The 22391-nt window shown below is 39.2% G+C and overlaps 1 protein-coding gene across 3 annotated transcripts in view; it reads right to left on the bottom strand.

The window, feature by feature from the left end:
• The window catches only part of ME1 (malic enzyme 1), a 193688-nt gene that overhangs the window by 7808 nt on the left and 163489 nt on the right, over positions 1-22391 (bottom strand). For 2 of the 3 annotated variants that reach the window (XM_047763152.1, XM_047763167.1), the window contains exons 10-12: positions 14885-14990; positions 12380-12522; positions 8695-8868 (exon numbers count right to left, since the gene is read on the bottom strand). In XM_047763152.1, coding sequence (XP_047619108.1) covers positions 8695-8868; positions 12380-12522; positions 14885-14990 — 423 coding nt within the window. The remainder of the gene's footprint in view (positions 1-8694; positions 8869-12379; positions 12523-14884; positions 14991-22391) is intronic. The other variant, XM_047763158.1, reaches the window with a different exon arrangement.

The raw sequence follows: 22391 nt of genomic DNA, 5'->3' as shown, positions 1-22391 counted from the left end.
TGAGTCACACTGCAAGTAGGATTTTAATCTTACACAGAGTCTGGATCATCTGACTCACCTAACCAGCCTGTTTCTAAAGGAAACAGCGTAGGCGCAGAAATGTGCTTACAAGGGTGGATCTTATCACACACACAAATAATAATAATGATAATAAAGAGGGTGGGAAAAATTTTTGGAAGTGAGAGATTTGTCTGTGGCAAGATTAGAGTGATAGTTTCAAAGGTGTGCATTTACCTCCAAACTCATCAAGTTGTAAAATTGAACATATACGGCTGTGCGCCAATCACATCTCAATAAAGTAGCTCTAAAAACAAGATAAACTGACAGTTCATGCTGCCTGATGTGATGCACTGAGGAAGCCACAACTGTTAGGCCAATCTCAACCGAACCCTATAACCATATAACTTGAATTAAATCACGAGAAACACTATAGAAAAACCAAATGAACTGTACACTTCAAAATGTCATTGCCATAAAAGAAACAGAAAGACTGAACCATTCTTGCAGATGCGAAGATGAGTCTAGAGGTTATAAAGGTCTTTTTTGACGGATAATGGGCAAAACTTGAGCTTGGATTTTGTGTTAGATAACAGTATTATATCAACATTAAAGCTCCTGAATTGATAATCATACAGTGACCATGTAGGAAGATGTCCTGAAATAATTAGGGGTAAAGAGGAATAATGTCTGTAAGCTGCTCACAAATAGTTCAACAATAAAACTCTCCCTCACCCTCTCTCTCTCTCTCCCCCTCTCTCTCTGTGTATAGATGTGAATGAATATAGATCTCTCTGTGTATAGATATATACACACATACACATCTATACACACATGTGCACTCACACACACACACAGCAGTATTGTTTTTGTTTTGTTTTGTTTTTGCTTTTTAGGTCCACACCCACGGCACATGGAGGTTCCCAGGCTAGGGGTTGAATCGAGCTGTAGCTGCTGGCCTACACCAAAGCCACAGCAATGCAGGATCCGAGAGGCATCTGCAACCTACACCACAGCTCATGGCAACACCGAATCCTTTACCCACTGAGTGAGGCAGGGATTGAACCTGCATCCTTATGCATGCTAGTCAGATTCATTAACTGCTGAGTCACAATGGGAACTCCAATATGAAATTATTTATTGAACCTACTAGGGCACAGAGGTGTACTCAGCCACCTTGAAGCCCACTCCAGCTCTAAGACTTAAGTCTTTCAGTGGAGTGATTCTAAATCAGTGTATATAGCTGAGTCTTGATCTAATACAACTGTGGATACAGAGAAGAAAGAGAAACCCCTCCTTGAGATATTCTGACTAATCATTTATTTTTCAGTATCTCTTAATATCTTTCAGATTTTTAAAATCATGAAATTATTTCTGAGATCTGGTTTTGGTACATTCGGCGAGGATGAAAGACACAGCATTACAGAGAGGTTAGCAAAGCAGTCTATGCCTTGAGAGATGCATAATTTAGGGAGGCAACAGGGTATGGGAGGCAAAAGAAGATGCTAGAAAGAAGACAGCCTGGTCTGTGGGATGAGGGAGTGAAGAAACCCAGAGGAATGGGGCAGGGAGCTTGAGTGTGGAGTTACAAGAAAGCCTGGAGTCAGACTAACAGGAAAGGGGGGTCAGCACCCCAGAAAAAGCCAGCTTCTGATGCAGAGACATATGAAATGAACTTGGGGAGCCCAAGTATTCGGAGCTGGGGGAGCAGAGGGTCAGTACACAGAAATGAGAACTGAAACACTGTCAACGCCAAATTAAGGAGTTTGGGTCAAGTCCTACCGGTAACCAAGGACTTCTAAACAAGGTTATTTAGGCAGGGGTGGCGGGGAGTGGGTGGGAAAAGTTATTGACAAAAAACTGCTATTTGATCAATATTACGTTACACAATGAATTACAACATATCATTACAATGACAGTGTTGATCATAGGAATTTTATAATGAACCTGTTATTTATTTACATTATTTACATTCTTATATTACCCCTTGCCCTTGCAAAGTAAAAATTCCCTCTGTCCCAGATTCAGTGACCAGGGTCCCAAAACTTAGGACAAAGAGACGCATGTTCCCCACTGTAATGAAGCCACCAAACAAGTGGGTCTGCCAGCTCCGTCAGAGCCCTTCAGGGAGGGGAGCTGTGAAAACAATCAACCTCACATTTTTTCAGTTGTTTACATGAGATAATAGGGATGACTATCGCTCCTCTGACCATTGGCACATTGTTGGTAGTCAACATCAGTGTTTTTTCTCTAGAACGTTCCATAATGTCATTTTAAAAAGATTGGGTTTGGTGAGAAGATGGCTGGGGAAAGAGTGGGAATCTTTGCCCTCTGTGTATTCCTGTCATAAGGGGAGGAGCAGGGGATTGTGGGACAGTCAAGTAGCAAACAGGGGACCCGGGGAGCCTACCATTAAGAACCAAGTCACTAAAAAGCAAGTGGTTCATCCTGTGGCAAAAAGAAGAGTGTATGTAAGAGGCTCAGTCTCACTCATCCACTGGCCCCTTCATTCAAAAACCACGTGCTGCTTTTGATTCTGCTCTGGTGTCGCTCTAACTACACTGTGGCTGCTTCAAACAGAACTACCATATGACCCAGCAATCCCACTCCTGGGCATATATCCGGAGAGAACTTTCATTGAAAAAGCTACATGCACCCCTATGTTTGTTGCAGCACTATTTGCAGTAGCCAAGACATGAAAACAACCTAAATGCCCAATGACAGATAAATGGATTAAGAAGATGTGGTGCATTTACACAATGGAATACTACTCAGCCATAAAAAGAACAAATCAATGCCATTTGCAGCAACATGGATGGAACTACAGACTCTCATACTGAGTCAAGTCAGAAAGAGAAAGACAGACACCATATGATATTACTTACATGTAGAGTCTAAAATATGGACAAATGACCTATCTACAAAACAGAAACAGATCACGGACTTGGAGGACAGACTTGTGTTTGCCAGGGGGAAGGGGGAAGGAGTGGGATGGTTTGGGAGTCTGGGGTTAGTAGATAAAAATCGTTGTATTTAGAATGGATAAGCAATGAAATCCTGCCTCCTGCCAAATAGCACAGGGAACTATATTCAATCACTTGTGATGGATCACCACAGGATGGAGGATAATGTAAGAAAAACAATGTGTGTATATATGTGTATGTGTGTGCGCACGTGCGTATAATTGGGTCACTTTGCTGTATAGAAGAAATTGGCAGAACATTGTAAATCAACCCTAATAAAAAAAGAAAAGAAAATGTAAACAAAAACAATCTCTCATTTCATTCTGGCAGAACATTGTAAATCAACCCTAATAAAAAAAAGAAAAGAAAAGAAAATGTAAACAAAAACAACCTCTCGTTTCATTCTGACCGCAGCTACATTTTCAGTTATCCAGTGACTTATACAATCAAAGTTTCCTCCCAATGCTGTTGTCAGTGGCCGTTCCTTCTACAGTCCAAGGAGTGGATATGGGGAAGGATGGGGCAGGGCAGAGCAGGTGACTTATGAGGATGGGTGTGAGAACAAGAGGCCCAGCTTTGCCTCCCAGGTGAGGAAAGGAGAGAGGAGTCTGTTCCAGATTGCCCTATAGACCACTTGGGGCCAACAGGGCTGATCCTGGGAGCATCAGACAGAAGACTGTCCAGAGGCATGAGAAAGCCAAAAATCTCCTTGTGATTAAAAAAAAAAAAATGTCCAGGAATAGTCTTTAGGATTGGTGCCAATCCATGTGATTTCTGGAGATCCATCTGATTTGTAGAGATCCAAATCCTAACAGTGATTAAATTTGGGGTGGCAGAACAAACCAGTGGCCTAGGTCTCCTATGTGCTATTTTTTAAAAAATTAAAAAAATATATATTTTTAGTTTTAAATTGTAATCAATTGTTACTTCCCCAATACAGTTTTTTTTTTCCTACTGTACAGCATGGTGACCCAGTTACACCTCCATCGACAGATAATTGGATTAGGAAGATATGGTATATATACACAATGGAATACTACTCAGCCATAAAAAAGAACAAAATAATGCCATTTGCAGCAACATGGATGGAACTACAGACTCTCATACCACATGCTACTTTTGTTAACTACAAAATACAGTCAATAAAGTCTTTCTTTTTTTTGCGTCCTCTAAAGGTGACTGTGGTATTTTGTTTATTCTTCTTGCTGATAAATACCATTGACTAGTTCTATTTAACACAATTCAATAAGTACTGCATTTCCACTATGTGCTTTAGCATTGTGTGAGGTTCGACTGGTGTTTTGAAAAATGCATATGAGAGACCCTCTCTCTTTAGAGAAGATGATTCACAACTTAATTGTATGGCAAGACTTAATAGTTTAACACGTGAAGCTTCCAAGAGCATACTACAACAAGAAATAAAATAAAATGTGGAAGTGTTTGCAAAGACAGCCATGACTAAGGAAAAAGATGAGTCAGAAAGGTCACAAAAGGAAGAGGTGGCACTTAAGTTGTGACCTGAAGACAGGCTTAGACAAGTAGGGAGTGATTTGCAGAGTCTTTGGGCAGGATAATACATAGGGCAGTTCCATGGGCACTCATGTGTGTATGTGTTTATTTTGGTATTTTGTTTGTTTGCTTTTTAGGGCATATGGAAGTTCCCAGGCTAGGGGTTGACTCAGAGCTACGGCTGCTGGCCTCCGCCACAGCCACTGCAAATCAGGATCCCAGCCGTGTCTGTGACCTACACCACAGCTCATGGCAATGCCGGATCCTTAACCCACTGAGAGAGGCCAGGGATTGAACCTGAGTCCTCATGGATACTAGTCAGGTTCGTTACTGCTGAGTCATGAGAACTCCTGTGTGATGTATTTAAAGGCTTTCTGATGAAGGAGGATAAAAAGCTTCAGTGTCTGCTTAGAAAGGAGGTACCACATATAGCAATGCAGATATTGAGGGCAAGGAGAGGTGAGAAATGATTTCCTACAACTGTGTTTCAGAAAACAGTAGGGCAATTCTGTGGAAACACCCATCAGGTAACTGGAGAAGTGGTAAAAAATAAGAAGACAGATGCAGAGATTTGGCCCTTTTAGAATGAAGATAATGGAAAGAAGAAAATGGATGCAATCTCTGAGAGCATAAGTCAAAGGAAAGAAAAAAGTAAAGACAAAAAAATGAATGCTAGAAAGAAGCTTAGATAAAAGGGACGTGAAACAGACAATGAAAACAAGGAGGCTGTGTGAAAAACAGGAGTGTTGTGTTGACTTATAAGAGGTGATCCATGCAAAGCCCAAAAGATTCGGCCCAAGAGAGTGTTGGCTGCAAGAATAACACTAAATGTACATGTACAGCCCCACATCTTATTGTTTTCCTTCAAAGGTGTTAGAGTGATGATTTTTCCCGGATACAGGAAAGACTTTTTCAAGAAACGTGTCACTAGGGGGCGCTGGAGTCATTTAGGAAAGAAAACTGGCTACTGTGAGCAAAAAATTTTCTTTCTGATGTGTCCTCTACAAAAGACAATGACAGAACATTGTAAATCAACTGTAATAATTTTTTTTTAAAAAGAAACATCTTAAAGACTAATCCATGTCTTTTCAGAATGAAAAGACAAGCATTACTTTGTAAATTTAGGAAACATTCTTCTAAGGGGCAAGAAAACAAAATGTATTCAACATCATTCAGTTAAATCCGTGGACGGTTACTCCGTAACAGACTATTAAAATAAAACATCATAAAGTTGTTACATAGATAAACCCTGGGATCTATAAAGCCAAAGATAGTAACTTCAGTGACAATACCAGCGAGAGAAAATAAAGCTGTACAAAGCATGAATCTGAGTATGGCTTCTTAAGGTCCTCTTAAGTATATACATTTGTAAACACTTGATCTTTGAAAAACTATAAAATATTTGTCCCATAAAATATTTTTTGAAAATTTTATTAAAATCATCTTTGGTTCTGGAAAAAAAAGACAATGACTGCATTTCTCTTAATGTAAGAACAACTTTGAAAAGCTCATAGTAATGAGATACCTACTTACATTTTTAATTTAAGTACTGTTGATTTACAATGTTGTGTTAATTTCTGCTGTACAGCAAAGTGATCCAGTTACACACACTCTTTTTTTAATATATTCTTTTCCATGACAGTTTACCATAGGACCTTGAATGTGGTTCTTTGTGCTATACCCCCTCCATGCATAATAGCTTATGTCTGCTAACCCCAGCCTCCTACTCCAGCCCTCCCCCATCCTCCTCTGCCTTGGCAACCACAAGTCTGTTCTCCTTGTCCTTGAGTCTGCTTCTCTTTCAAAGATGGGTTCATCTGTGCCATATTTTAGATTCCACATATAAGTGATATCAGATGGTATTTGTCTTTCTCTTTCTGACTTCACTTCACTTAGTATGATAATCTTTAGTTGCATCCATTAGGCATCTACTTATGTTTAACAAGATTTTTTTGAGTCAAAGAAGCTCAGAAGATACTAGTCATCATGCATTTAATGCAGTGAGTGAAAAGAAAGCTGGCAGACAGCTGTTCTCACAGAATGATGCCAAGTGCTAAACCCCAGGATTGTGCTCCTTGAGATCGTACCAATAATATAAAAATCTTTCACAATGGGAAGAATAGCAAGTTTGCATGATGAAAATGTGTGAACATCAATCAAATTTTATTTGGTTCAGTTCAGTTATCATGTTGTACAGTAGTTTAATCTGAGGAGAAGAAATTCACTCCAATTTGTCATTCATGACTTGCATTCTCCTCAAACATATCAACCAGATGAATGTTCCAATTATCAACACTCAGGATTTTATAAATATATGTCCAGTCATTATATCAAACCTCTGAGGTTTGAGGGGCAAGGGGAACTGATGGGAGCCTGAGGGTCATAGTTCCTCCTGTGAGTAATAAAGTCCTCTGTCTCTTACCTAAGACTTTGTGTCTTTTGCTGGCATCTATGAATCTGTGGTGGGGTGACTTCTTAGCTGCAAATAAGTCAAATTTCAGATCCCTCACAGTTCTTAACATGCCCTCCATACTGAGTCTGCTCTGTGGTATTCTGTGACTCTTCCCTGAAGGCCCACAGTAGAGCCCACTTTGTTCTCCCCTCCCCCACTTTTTTTTTGGTCATGCCCATGGCATGCATAAGTTCCCAGGCCGGGGATCCAACCCACACCACAGTAGCGACCTGAGCCACAGCAGTGACATATCCTTAACCCTCTTTGCCACAAGAGAACTCCCCCACTTTAGTCCTTTTTAATGACTTATAAACAATCCATTCTCTGTTTTAACTTCTTCTCCACTGGAAATACTAGAGTGTTTTTTGTATTCTGCACTGAACCCTGAATGATAATCTCTGGTTCACTGTACCAAATCAGACTGTCACTTAAATCTTCAAAATGCCCTTATATAGCAAGGTGCTCCATGGAGAAATATTTACCACTTACGCCATGATCTGGAAACAAAAATTTTAATTATCTCATTACTATCACAGAATTTGATTGGAAATGTGAAGATTAAAAGAAAAAAAAAGTTGCTTTTCTCATATCCTATTGGTGGAAATGGAAATTGGTGCACTCACTGTGGAAAACAGTGTGGAGGTTTCTTAAAGAAACTAAAAACAGGGAGTTCCCATTGTGGCTCAGCGGAAACAAGTCCAACTAGTATCCATGGGGATGTGGGTTTGATCCCTGGCCTTGTTCAGTGGGTCGGGCACCTGGCGTTGCCATGAGCTGTGGTGTAGGCTGCAGATGCAGCTCGGATTCTGCGTTGCTGTGGCTGTGGTATAGGCCAGCCGCTGTAGCTCTGATTTGACCTCTAGCCTGGGAACTTCCATATGCCACATATGCGGTCCTAAGAAAGCATAAATTAAAAAAAAATTAAAAAGAGAATGATCATAATTCCACTCCTGGGTACATATATCTGAAAAAAAAAAAAAACACTAATTGAAAAAGGTACCTGCACCTTAATGTTCACAGTGCTATTTATAATTGTGAAGGTATGGAAGTAACCTAAGTGCCCACTGACAGATGGACAGATAAAGAAGATGTGATGTAAAAAAAAATGAAATTTTGCCATTTGCAGCAACATGGATGGATTTGGAGGGTATTATGCTAAGTGAAATAAGTCAGACAGAGAAATATGAATACTGTATGATATCACTCATAGGTAGAATCTAAAAAACACAACAAAGTAGTGAATATAACAAAAAAGAATCAGACTCCTGGATATAGAGGACAAACTTGGGGTTACCAGTGGGGACAGGGAAAGGGGGAGGGGCAATAGAGGGATAGAGGATTAAGAAGAACAAACTATTAGGTATAAAATCACCTATAAGGACATATTGTACAGCATGGAAAATACAGCCAATATCCTATAATAGCCATAGATGAATTATAACCTTTGAAAATTGTGGACCACTATGTTACACAACTGTAACTTATCAATATTGTACATTAACTGTACTTCAATAAGAAAAGGTCCCTTTTCAGAAATCACAACAAAGTTTTTTTTTTATGATTACTGAAGAACAATCTTTTACTATGTGAACATACTACTCACCCCCTATTCCCCAGTAGGAAAGATCTGAACTTTTTTCAGACTGTATACCTTCCAGGGAGTGAGCTGAGGTGCTAAACAAACAAAACATTAGAAAACCTACACCAGCTGATTTGGGATTTTACAGGCTTGGCAAACCGCAGGGTATTTTAATGCAGAGTATTTTATAATACCTCAGCAGTAGTGAGAAAGATCTTATCTGTGATATGCCTCAGTCCACAGGCCACAACACCAAGGGCAACTCCAGGAAACACATAGGAATTGTTGCCTTGGCCAGGATACAGGGTCTGCCCACTTGGAAGAGTGACCGGATCAAAAGGACTGCCACTGGCAAAAATTGCACGACCCTACAAAACAGACACACAACTGTAAAAAGAAGCCGGGCACCTTCAAACAAATGGATCATAAGACAATTCAAGTATTGAATATTTAGAAAGAAGACTAATTATTCATTAACTCTGTAATAAGTGTGACCAAGCTTTTCTGATACTGGCAGTAAGTTCTGGAGTGGGTTCTCTTCTTCGTCTTGACTTCTAGGAGAAGGGTGCAAAGCACAGGAGAACCCCTAACCCACCACCCTATTGTGGGCAGTGATCTAACCCACAGGCCCATCGACCATTTTATACTACATGCTTCTACTTACAGGCTTCTGCAGACAAAAACATAAGTTAATGTTTGAGTCTTATGGTGACATTTTAGGTTAGAGTTTAGAGGTTAACACATTTCAATGTATGTGGGACAAAGTTTTTTGTTTTGTTTTGTTTTTGTTTTTTTGTGTTTTTAGGGCTGCACGTGCAGCATATGTAAGTTCCTGGCCTAGGGGTCAAATCAGAGCAGCAGCTGCCAGCCTATGCCCCAGCCACAGCAACGCCAGATTCGAGCCACATCTGTGACCTATGCCAAAGCTTGAGACAAGGCTGGATCCTTAACCCACTGAGGCCAGAGATGGAACCCACATCCTCATGGACACTATGTTGTGTTCTTAACCCACTGAGCCATAAAGGGAACTCCTGGGACCAATTTTACCTATTTCTGTACTGTAAAAAATTACCTGGAGGAGTTCCAGTCGTGGCTCAGTGGTTAACGAATCTGACTAGGAACTATGAGGTCTTAGGTTCAATCCCTGGCCTTGCTCAGTGGGTTAGGGATCCGGCATTGCTGTGAGCTGTGGTGGAGGTTGCAGACTCAACTATTTAGGGCACAAAAAGATGAAAATAGATGAGAAAGAAAATAGAAATTCTTATCTTGTTGATTATCAAACACTGCTATTTAGGTTTTGCATAGAATGAGGTTTTTGTTTTCAAAGTCTGATATCCTCCAGCTCTATTTAGCAGATAAAATGTCTTATTACAAGCAACTTGCTAATGTAACTAAATTATTATCTGATACACATATTTCATACATATATCTAATTTGACATAGATCTATATCTTTAAACATTATATTTGAGAAAGAGGCAACATCACATACACACTTGTTTATCATTCTCCTCTCCTTCTCCTACCTGTTGTTCTAGAATCATAGTATTTTTTACAGGGATGGTATTAAATAAACGACAGACAACTAAATATTCTCATATATGTGGACTGTCAAAGGAAACCACCCTATACCATTTTTGGCATAATTATAGTTTTTCAGGGTTTAATAATCTTTTTGTATTTTGTATTTTTAACCTTTCCTAATGACTTTTCACTTGTGCCAGCAGCAGTTGAGACTCAGGTCTCCCTTTTTTTTGTAATTCTTTGGCTGAACCAGGATTTAAGTTTTCAGCCTCAAAATGACTTTTTTTTTTTTTCTGGCTGTATCTTCTGCATGTGGGAATTCCCAGGACAGGGATAGAATCCGAACTACAGCTGCAACCTACACCACAGCTGTAGCAACGCCAGATCCTTAATCTACTGTGCCACAGTGGGAACCCCTCAAAATGACTTTTAATTTTTTTGTAAAACAACAGAACATTAGGCAAAGTCATAAGACTTGAGACCATTTATATCAGACACATTCAAACTTAAAAACACAACTATATAAACTTGGCTAATTTTGCTTTCATTTATTACAGGTGAATCTATAAATGTTTGAGGCTTACTGAAATATACCAAAACAAAATAATCACTTAAACACTTATTTATTAGGTGATGCCCACTCTGTGCGATGTGTCACACTAGTATTTTGTTATTGCTAAGAGAGTTTTTTTCCTCCCCAAAGGATTTAAGGACTGAGGAACGGGAGGCAAATTCTCCAATCTAGAGATGGATAAAAATTTAAATTGAGGACACTGATGTCATCCCCCAAAAGAGAGATAAACAATGTAATAGCTCCTTTACAAAATGTCATTAATTCTAATAATAAGCGTTTAATGATATAATGTTAATCTGAATTAACACTGAATTATAATCACTGAATTCTGATTTATACAGAGTGACTTAACTCTGTCTTATTTATATTTGAAGTGCATTTTGTATTTCTTTCCAAAACACAAGTCTTATATATACATATATTTACAAAATATATATACATATATATATATATACAAAATATATATACATATATATACATATATATACAAAATATATATACATATATTTTTATACATACATATATATATGTATATATATGTATATACATATATACATATATATATGTATATATATGTATATACATACATATATATACAAAATATATATACATATATTTTTGTTTTTCTTTTTCTTTTTAGGGCCACACCTGCAGCATATGGAAGTTCCTGGGCTAGGGGGTCAAATTGGAGCTGCAGCTGCAGGCCTTTACCACAGCCGCAGCCACACAGGATCTGAGCCACATCTGTGACCTACATCCCAGCTTATGGCAATGCAATATCCGTAACCTACTGAGAGAGGCATGGATTGAACCCACATCCTCAAAGATACTAGCTGGGTTCTTAACCTGCTATGCCTCAAGGGGAACTCATTTATTTATTTATTTACTCATTCATTTTTTATTTTAGATGTATGTGACTCGATCTCTGTTTTGTCATAATGACATTTCAAGTCTTTGAAAGAAAAAAAGCCTCTTGTCAACTTTTGGTCAAATATATATTAATATGAACACAGTATCAAATAAGTCACTTTTTTGGAAACAGTAAAGATTTGAAGCTTTGAGGACTCCTGTCCCAGCCTGGCTGGATGTCAAAGTAACTGCCCAACTGCTCCACCCATGGCATCGAAAGCCAAACCCAGGAGTCAGCAAAGCAAAAATAAGACTGTGGCTTTATACTGTGTGCTTTAATGTTTGGGAATAGCTAGTTAAAAGCTATTTTAATAAGCATCTAGAATCAAGCTTTTTCCTTTTTAACTCCTAGGTTTAAATCTTAAGATACTTCCAAGTCACTTGAGGAAAATTATCAATAAAGCATTACAAAGTTTATTTTGTTTTATTGAAGAACAGATATGACATTCTTACAAAAAGCAATAGTTCTTATCCTTTCTCAATCATCTGCTTTCCTTCCAGACTTGGTTGTATAGTTTTTTTGTCTTTTTAGGGCCGCACTTGTGGCACACAGAGGTTCCCAGGCTAGGGGTCATATCAGAGCTGTAGCTGCCAGCCTACGCCACAGCCATAGCAATGCCAGACCCTAGCTGCATCTGAGAGCTACACCATAGCTCACAGCAATGCTGGATCCTTAACCCACTGAGGGAGACAAGGGCTCAAACCCGCATCCTCATGGATACTAGTCAGGTTCATTAACTGCTGAGCCACTTCAGGAACTCATTGGTTGTATAGTTTTTAAAGATTAACTGGTAAGCACCTTAGCTATCCTGAGCTTCCCTATAAAAAAGCAAGAATCTAACTACTAAAATATCGGTTGCATTTCTGATTTACCTGTGTCAGTGTGTAGCACTGCTCTGCAGTACATTCTGCTTTGCTGGTTGGATTACTCAAAGCAAAAATAATAGGCCGTTCATTGAAGGCAGCCATGTCTTTGAGAATTTGTTCTGAAAATGCACCACCAATCGCAGCAACTCCTAATGTAGAAACAAGAAACCAGTGAATAGGACTCTCACTTATTAATTAAGCCAATGCCCTAAAAACAATAAGACATGTCAGGTCAATGTCTAACACAATCTAAACAAAATAAAGAATATTTGGATTCAAGTGACAAAAAGAAATGTTTGGTTTTGATTTTTTTTTAATTTCATTGAAGTATAGTTGCTTTACAATGCTGTGTTCACTTCTGCTGTGCAGCAAAATGATTGGGTTAAACATATATTCTTTTTCATTTTCTGCTTTTTGCTTTTGTAGGGCTGCATGTGCGGCATATGGAGGTTCCCAGGCTAGGAGTAGAATTAGAGCTGCAGCCACAGCAACATGGGATCTGAGTCATGTCTGTGCCCCACACCACAGCTCAGGGCAACACGGATCCCTAACACACTGAGAAAGGCCAGGGATTGAACCCGCATCCTTGTGGACACTAGTCAGGTTCATTACCATTGAGCCACAATGGGAACTCCTTCATATTCTTTTCCATTACAGTTTATCACAGGATAGAGAAGAGATTTACAGTAGGACCTTGTTGTTTATCCAAGAGGTGTTTGTGAATGTCAACAACCTTTAGGGTTACAAATCTACAAGTATCTATTTAAAAACTACAGATATAACATTTGACTCATATACACAGATTTAGTGGCCAATCAGTAGGAATTTTGATTATAGGTTTTTTTTTTTTTTTTGCCATTTCTTGGGCCACTCCCTTAGCATATGGAGGTTCCCAGGCTAGGTGTCGAATTGGAGCTGTAGCCACCAGCCTACGCCAGAGCCACAGCAACGTAGGATCCGATCCGCATCTGCGACCTACACCACATCTCACGGCAACGCCAGATCATCAACCCACTGAGCAAGGGCAGGGACTGAACCCGCAACTTCATGGTTCCTAGTCGGATTTGTTAACCACAGCACCACGAAGGGAACTCCTGAATGTAGGTATTTTTATCAGGAAATAATCTGTGTCTAATATATATTATCTCTCTGTAAGCATTTCTAGACGTATATTTCAGTCTCTCAGGCCATAAAGTAATTATGTCTTATATGCCAGTGCCAACACTTAAAGTCCTCATTTGATTCAATGATAAAACTGAAGCGTGACTTGCCAAAAGAATTTTAACAGTAGAGCAAAACCATTAGCATAATGAACATTTTTAAAGTACGATTCCTGGTAGAACATATTTTATAAAAACAACAATGGAGTTCCTGTTGTGGTGCAATCAATGATCTGGCTGTCTCTGCGGCAGCCTAGTGGGTTAAGGATCTGGTTTTGCTGCAGCTGTGGCGTAGGTCGCAGGTGTGGCTCAGATTCAATCCCTGGCTTGGGAACTTTCATATGCTGTGGATGTGGCCAAATAAAGAATGAAAAACAAACAAACAAAAAATAGAGAAGGCTTATTCCAGTTCCTGTTGTGCAATATTTGTTTTTATTACAGTTATCATAATGATTCGCAATATTACCTGTTTCACAAGAGCTTCTAGAAATATCTAGAAATGGAGCATACTACAAAGCACCGACATTATATACACACTAAACAAAGGATATAAAGTTTCTAAACTTCCTTTGAGTTTTTTTCTTTTTGTCTTTTTGGTTGCACCTGCAGCATAAGGAAGTTCCCATCTGCAACCTATGCCACAGCTGGGGCAACACTGGGACTTTACCCCATGGTGTCACAGCAGGCATTCCCCCTTGAGTTTTTTTCAACCACACAGATTTGTTCATATTAGACATCTTACTGTGCACCTGCAGTGTGTAAGCTACTGTGTTAACTGCTATGAGGAGTAGAAGGATCTGTGAAGTACGGTCTCTGTTTTCAAGGAGGGTCTAGCTTGATATTTCTCAGCCTTGGCACCATTAACACTTTGGGTCGGACAGTTCCTTGTCGTGGAGGTCTTTCCTGGACCCTGGAGGGCATGGAGCATCAGGCCTGGTTTCTAGACAATAGATGTCAATAGCCCTGACCTCTCTTCTTCCTCCAGTTGTGACAACGGAAAATGTCTCCAGACACAGCCAAATGTTCCCCTTTGGGGCACAGTCACCCCCATTTGGGAACCCCTGTCTGCATGGAGTAATCAAGCCTGGCAGAGCGCCGAGTACACCAGGTGTTAGCAGGCTGACAGTGTTAGTAGAGGGAACTACACACTTCAGCAAGGGTCAGAAAGTTTAAAAAGACAGCACTGAACTTACAAATCGAGATGTCTACGGGGGTACTGATGCTTCACGGAATGTATGATTTTGTGAATTCCAAAAAGCTAAATCATGTCTCAAAAATCAGCAGTAAGAACACTAACCAGACAACAGGGTGGGGCGGGATTTATGGCAGAGAGGAGGAAGCAGCAGCTCACCTATGAGGGCCGTTGGTTTTATATCTTGAACAATGGCTTCTAGGTTCTTCATTTCTTCATGTTCATGGGCAAATTCCTCTTTCTCATGTGTTAAGGCAGCCCGTCCCTATATAAAGCAAATAAGAAGGAATGATAAATCTGATGCACGTATACCAGCCCAAGAAATTTCAGAGGAGAACACATTACCAGTACTTATGCTTAATATTTTTATGTATTCTGTTTTCCAGCTGTGTTTAAAGTCTCCCCTCCAATTACCGAAGTATTATTTCATTCACTCTTTCAATAAAGATTTACATCTCAATGTTCCCAGCAGTGGGGATATCACAGTGAATAAAATAAAGTTTTTCCCTTGTTAACTTTAATATTAAAAATCCTAACTCCAACAGACATTTGTGAGAAACTGGCATTAACAAGTGATAATGCAAAAATGTTATTTAAGTAAGGACATTGTTTGCCAGACGTGATTCGTGTTGATAGCTCAGTGTCTTAAAATGTAGAGTTGACTTTAGTGGCAGCATGATTAATTCATGGACCACTCACTAAGAATGAACTCGATGCCAATTTATATCATACTTTGATTTTCTGAATAAATACTAGCTTTATGTGTTTTTATTTATTTATTTTTATTTTTGCTTTTTTTAGGGCCACACCCATGGCATACGGAAGTTCCCGGTCTACGGGGTGAATCAGAGTTACAGCAGCCTGCCACAGCCACAGCCACAGCCACACCAGATCCATGCTGTGTCTGTGATCTACACCACAGCTCACGGCAATGCCAGATCCTTAACCCACTGAGCTAGGCCAGGGATCAAACCCATGTCCTCATGGATGCTAGTCAGGTTCATTATGGCTGAGCCATGATGAGAACTCCCTATGTATTTTCATTTTTTAATGCTTTGATTATAATGGTACCATTTCTTATCTAGGAAATATCTAATTATAATATTCTAGCTACAAAAAAGAACTTGGGATGGGGTTGAGGAACGTTATCTGAAAATTCTGTCCTTCCTTTTTTTTTAAATTGTTTATCATTAGCCCAAAGGTCAAGAATTGGTTGTTTTCTCAGAAGGGGAACACTCAGGTGCTTTCAGGGAGCCCTCACTGTGAACTATGAATACTTCAGGTTCAAACTGTGGGCCCTGCTGTTTTACTATGGATTGCATGGAATCTTATTGTTCTACGAGCCCAAGCATTTTTTGAAATAAATCAGTGACATGTTTTCCTCTTAAAACTTGTACTTGCTATGTTCTTAATAACCCTGAAAAACCACAGGTAAAGATTAATTGTAATGTTTTCACTATTATTAAAGAAGAAAACATGCAACTAGAATACATTAATATAGCATCAAAAGCAAGATCTAGGAAGTATGGTAATTCCTCACCATATTCAGCATTTGTTATTCCTTTGATGGAAGGTATTTGCATACTTAAACTTTGTCAGGTGTATGTTTGTGTGTATTTTTTTGAAAACTCCTCAGGTGATTTGAATGATAAGCCAGTTTTCAGAATCACTGCCCTACGGATTTATCAGATCTCTAACAGATGTTTTTTAAAAATTATTATTAAAGTATAGTTGATTTACAATGTTGTGCCAATTTCTGCTGCACAGCAAAGGGACCCAGTCAAATACAGACATACATTCTTTTTTAATATTATTTTCCATCACGGTCTACCAGATGTATTTTTAAAAGGTATGTGATATATTTTCAAAAGAGTGTAAGATGATGAGTTCTAAAGAAGGAAAGCTAGAGAAGAATATAAAAAGCACAGATTCCTAGTATTGCTCTCTTGGCTGGCCACCTGAGATATAATGAAAAGTATTTAATGTGGCTTAAACCCCCTAAGTTTCCTGGAATGAGAGGCAAATCATAAAGTAGATAAACATTGCATGAAAAGATGTATGCTTTTATCATGAAGATCTTACTTTATTAATCATAGGAAGAGTACTGGCAGCTCCTGGCCCCTAAAGCCAGAACTTGCCAGAAGACATCCATCTAGCAAGAGACAGAAACTACCCGCAGTCTCACCCCCAAAGGCTTGACTCTTGGTGGTGACTCAGGAACGCAGAGAGAATATTGAAAGGGGGCCAGGAATCAGCATGCTAGCTTTACTAAAAGGCTCTGCTTGTCCCAAAAGAAGAATCGAAAGACAAAAATCAAGGTCTCCCAACTATTTTCTATACCATTTTCAAAGCTGATGTGAGGATCTGGTTTCAATTAAAGAACGATTGGAATGTGATCTCTGGATCTGGTAACATTCAGGCAAGTGCCTCTACCTCTGGACTTCTATTTTCTGTACCAATGGCTCCTCTTTTCAAAATCCAATTTGAAATCTGCCTTCTTTATGTCAACCACTTCAGCTGGATGTGGATTTGGAAGAGTTCTGTTCAGTCTCCCTTTTCAGGATCCCTTGCTTTTTGCCTTCTTTTGTCAAAATTCATGTGGGCACTTGTTATCTCAAAAATCCCCAATTCTATGGCATTTCTTTTGTTTAAGAGTCTCTAATTATACCACATGTACTACAGATAGCTGGGGATTTCATTTGAACGTGATTATTTCTTTAGTCCCCTCTCCCCTTTGTTTTCTGCCGATTCTTAATACAGAGGATACCACCCTACTGAAGTACCTTCTTCAAAAGCACTTGTGTTCTGGTGGGGGTGGGGAAGAAGGGGACAAAGACTGTCCAGAGTTTCAGTTAGCGTTCCAGGATCCAGCATAGGTTTAACAAATTAACTGCAGAGTGCCACTGATAATTATGCATTCCTTCGTGTGCAGAGGCACTCGATGAACTCTGAACTCCACGTCTGCTTGGGTCAGCTGTCCCATTTTACTGGCCTGTGTTTCGTTGTCATGTCATTAGTTTATCAGAAGTGAATCTGGCTCCTCTTTATCTGGAGATGGAACTACCCGAGCACAGTGTCTATCAGTAACATTTCACTTGCAGTGCAAGGATGGGTGCTTGCTAGAGAGCTCAGGGCTGGGTTTCATCATCTCAGGAGAGATGAAAAGATGAACGACATGACCAAGTATTTTCTGTGTTAGGCCATAACCAAGGGTGTGGAGTCATGATTTAAGATGACAGATGGGTTACCTCCATCGATATTTAATTCTGTAGTATTAAAAATCAGCATCCATGATTTTTTGACTATCTACAAGATGTGACTATATAATCTTCTGTCTGTGCTCTTTTGAATATTTATATAAACATCAATCACACTCTTTAAGACATGGAAAAGAGGGGGGAAAAAGAGCAAGCCAGACACTTTTCACCAAGCTTCAAAATCTCTTAGTTAGGATTTTTTTTAAAACCATGAGTATGAAATGTATTAACCATCATTCAAGGTGGTGATAGAATCACTGGCTAAAATTCGGATAAAGTCACAGGGGAAAGGAAAACCTTTTCTATACAGCATGGATTTGCAAGCCCTAGATCTAAAGTTTACACTCTCAGGAAGGAAATACCTGTATTGCCAAAACTACCCTTACAATATATAAAATAATTTTATACACTATCTCTTTCTTACAGGAACCAAATATTTAACTGTAACTGTAAAGTAAAAAAAAAACAAACAAAAAAAATTTTTTTTTCTTTTTTGGTGGCCCTATGGCATATGGAGTTCATGGTCCAGGAATCAGATAGATCTACACCACAGCTGCAGCAACACCGGATCTTTAACCCACTGTGCTGGGCCAGGGATTGAACTTGTGTCCCAGTGTTCCAGAGACACTGATGATCCCATCACATACAGCAGGAACTCCTCCAATTTTTTTTAAAATAATGAAACATAATTATGTAAAACAAAATAAAATTAAAATCAAAATACTACAGATTTATTCCACATTGGATTAGGTCTATCCTTCATGATATCTATTAATACTCTATTTATTTTTGAGTTTTCTGCCTTAGCACTAATTTGTTTTATTAGTGAAAGCCAAAAATGCATATATTTAAGGAAGAGATTAAGTCTGGATTGGTTTGTTTTGTGGCTTCTTGTCCTCCCTAAAAATGCTCACAGTTATCCATGTGAAATGCAAACACTAGTCAAGCTGGCAGGGTTCCTTTTTTATCTTTTCTTTACTGTATTTATTCTTCTTCTCATTTTTATTTCAGGAGGATTTTTTTTTTTAAAAACAAGTATTGGTTTGTTTATATTAAAATGTACTAACATTAGTTGGGTAAATAGATATGTCAATTGTTTCCAGCTGTACTAAAGTATTTGAGTATCATTAGTGACCAAATAATCCATTTCAGTCAACCTCACTGATATTGATGGATTATTTAAAATACTGATGTTTAGCATATATGGATAAGAGGTAAATGATGGGAAATATTATAGCTGTGATGTTGAAAAGGAAAACTGAAAACACATTAGAATAATAGTTATCTAGTCTGATGATGATATATATAACTCCATAAATGAGCTAACCAACCTCACAGTGTGACTTTCTTTTTTCGGGCCGCACCGAGGCACATGGAGGTTCTCAGGCGAGGGATCAAATCGCAGCTGCAGCTGCCAAACTCACCACAGCCACAGCAACATGGGATCTGAGCCATGTCTTCGACCTACACCACAGCTTACAGCAACTCCCTCACAGCGTGACTTTTTAGTTTTTGAATTTACATCTTTAAAAAAATCAAAGGATTTTTATTAATAAAAAATTTATTGGAGTTACCATCATGGCTCAGCAGTAACGAACCCAAATAGTATCCATGAAGACACGGGTTCGATCCCTGCTCTTACTCCGTGGGTCAAGGATCTGGCATTGCCATGAACTGCAGTATAGGTGGCAGACGTAGCTGGGATCCTGCATTGCTGTGGCTGTGGCATAGACTGGTGGCTACAGCTCTGATTTGACCCTTAGCCTGGGAACCTCCATATGCCACGGGTGTGGCCCTCAAAAGACAAAAAAAAAAATTGTATTTAAAATTTTAAGATATTGGAGTTCTCTTATGGTACAGTGGGTTAAGGAGCATTGTCACTGCAGCAGCCTGGGTCACAGCAGTGGCCCAGATTTGATACCTGGCCCAGGAACTTCCCCATGCTGTGGGTGTGCCCCCCCAAAAGAAAAATCTCTTTAAGATTTTTTTTTTTTTACATATTATAAAGACTGCATTGTAAGTTAATAAAATTAATAAAATGATTATTTTTGGCTCTTAAAGATTGTAAAAATATTAAGGATAAAAGGATAACAAGCACAAAATTCACATAAAATTTAAAGATTACACTAATTTAGTAGCTACTCTAAGATTTATTTGTTCTGTCATAAAAATTAACACAATAATTTTGACTTTTTAAAAACATAAGAGAAAAAGAGGTTAATTGAAGCTTCATCTGTGTCTTATATTAAATAGTGTATAAACTATTAAATACATAACAGTCTTTAAAAACATAACTTTATTTATCTTGGTAAGCCATATCTATGTGGTTCTTTATTTTGGCAAGCATAAGACATGAAGTAAGACTGACTGATTAGGCCTAGGCAACAATTTCACAGTTATTCCAAACGTAAGTCATGCTATAATCCATGTTATTCTAAGTACTGTAATCCATGAAACTTGGAGTGTCAGTTCAGTAAGTCTATGTTAAAATTATTTGAGATTCTAAAATCTATTTTTTTTTGTCTTTTTAGTGCCACACCCACGGCACATGGAGGTTCCCAGGCTAGGGGTCGAACTGAAGCTGTAGCTGCCGGCCTCTCCACAGCCACAGCAAAATGGGATTCAAGCTGCATCTGAGACCTACACCACAGTGCATGCCAACAATGGATCCTTAACTCACTGAGTGAGGCCAGAGATTGAACCCATGTCCTCATGGATACTAGTCAGGTTCCTTACTGCTGAGCCACAACAGTATTTTATGCATTTTAATGAAAATTTCGCATGAAAATGTCATTAGAAATCACATAAGAAACCCACAATCATGGGGGTTCACCTTTTTGATTCTTGACTGTATTACATCTCTAAGTACAGCACAGTTTGTATAGCTTTTTCCATGGGCTCTGCTACACACATGCTGATGATCCTCAAGTCTCTATCTCAGAAAGCCCAGACCCTTGTTCTAAGCGGCAGTCTTTGTAGCTCTAGGTGCCAAGTGGACATCTTTAAGCTGAGGTCTTCACAGGTGCCTTAAATTTGTTATGTCTGAAGCTGATTGCACTATCTTTCTCTTCAATTGGCCTATTCTTTTATTAAAGAAATTTTTTTGGCCATGCCCACATTATATGGAAGTCCCGGGCCAGGAATTGAACCCATGCCACAGCAGCCACCCGAGCCACTGTGGTGATAATGCTGATCCTTACCCTGATGAGCCACCAGGGAACTCCTAACTGCCCTACACTTATTTTTTTTAATGCAAGTTCCTGAGCCAAGGACTGAATCCAAGTCACAGCTGTGACCTACACCACAGCTGCAGCAAAATCAAATCCTTTAACCCACTGTGCTGGCCAGGGCTGAATCCACACCTCCACAAAGACCTTAGCTGCTGTAGTCAGATTCTTAACCCATTGCACCATAGAGGGAACTCCTAACTGGCCTATTCTTTATTCCATTTTCCCCCCCCACATGAATGGCCACATCACTTATCTAGACACCCATGGAGTCTTGCTAGATTGCTTCTACTCTCCATCTCCCTCCATATTTAATCGAGTATGCCAATCCTATCCTAAATATCTACTGAATAGAACATCTTTCACTCACCCACTCAGTCCCTGCTTCATTTCATTGCCCCAGTTAACTGTGATCTGTATTACTGCACCAGCTTTATAGCTTTTCCTTTTTTCAGCTTCACCTCATTTTGATCCATTTTCCATAAGCCATCAGAGTACAGGAGGCTGGAAGCAGCTCATGTTCAGGATTCAGAGGAGCCTTCATCACCTGTCACTCAATTCCTTTCAACCCTAATCCCTAAGTGTCTCTTATCTCAATACTGTTGATTATGTACTAGACACTAGTAGGGCTTTGAAGATAGAAGAGAGGTGGACGATAGGATCCTTAGCGTCATTCAAGATCTCGTCATGAACTTGCCATTCAACTTCCCTGGTTTCAGTTTTGCATAGGAGAAGTTTATGATGTCTATGCAGCCTCCAGATCAACTCCTAACTTTCCTTTTAGGAGTTCCCATTGCGGCTCAGTGGAAACGAATCCGACTAGTAACCATGAAGTTATGGGTTTGATCCCTGGCCTTGCTCAGTGGGTTAAGGATCCGGCATTGCTGTGAGCTAAGCTGTAGGTCACAGACACAGCTCAGATCCTGTATTTCTGTGGCTGTGGTGCAGGCTGAAGCTATAGTGCCAATCGACCCCTAGCCTGAGAATCTCCATATGCCGTGGGTGAGGACCTAAAAAAACAAAAACTTTTCTTTCAAACTTAGCTGAAGAGACACCCTGTCACAGAACCAACCTCAACATTCCTGTTATTCTCTTTAGTGTGGTGGAAGCACCATCTTCTGCCTGCCCCTGGTACTAAAGTTTTTTTTTTTTTTTTGGTCTTTTGTCTTTTTAGGGCCACAT

This window comes from Phacochoerus africanus, chromosome 2 (assembly GCF_016906955.1).
Source record: "Phacochoerus africanus isolate WHEZ1 chromosome 2, ROS_Pafr_v1, whole genome shotgun sequence".
Lineage (NCBI taxonomy): Eukaryota > Metazoa > Chordata > Mammalia > Artiodactyla > Suidae > Phacochoerus > Phacochoerus africanus.
Note: the sequence above shows the minus strand (reverse complement) of the source record. Positions and strands in the feature narration are given on the sequence as shown.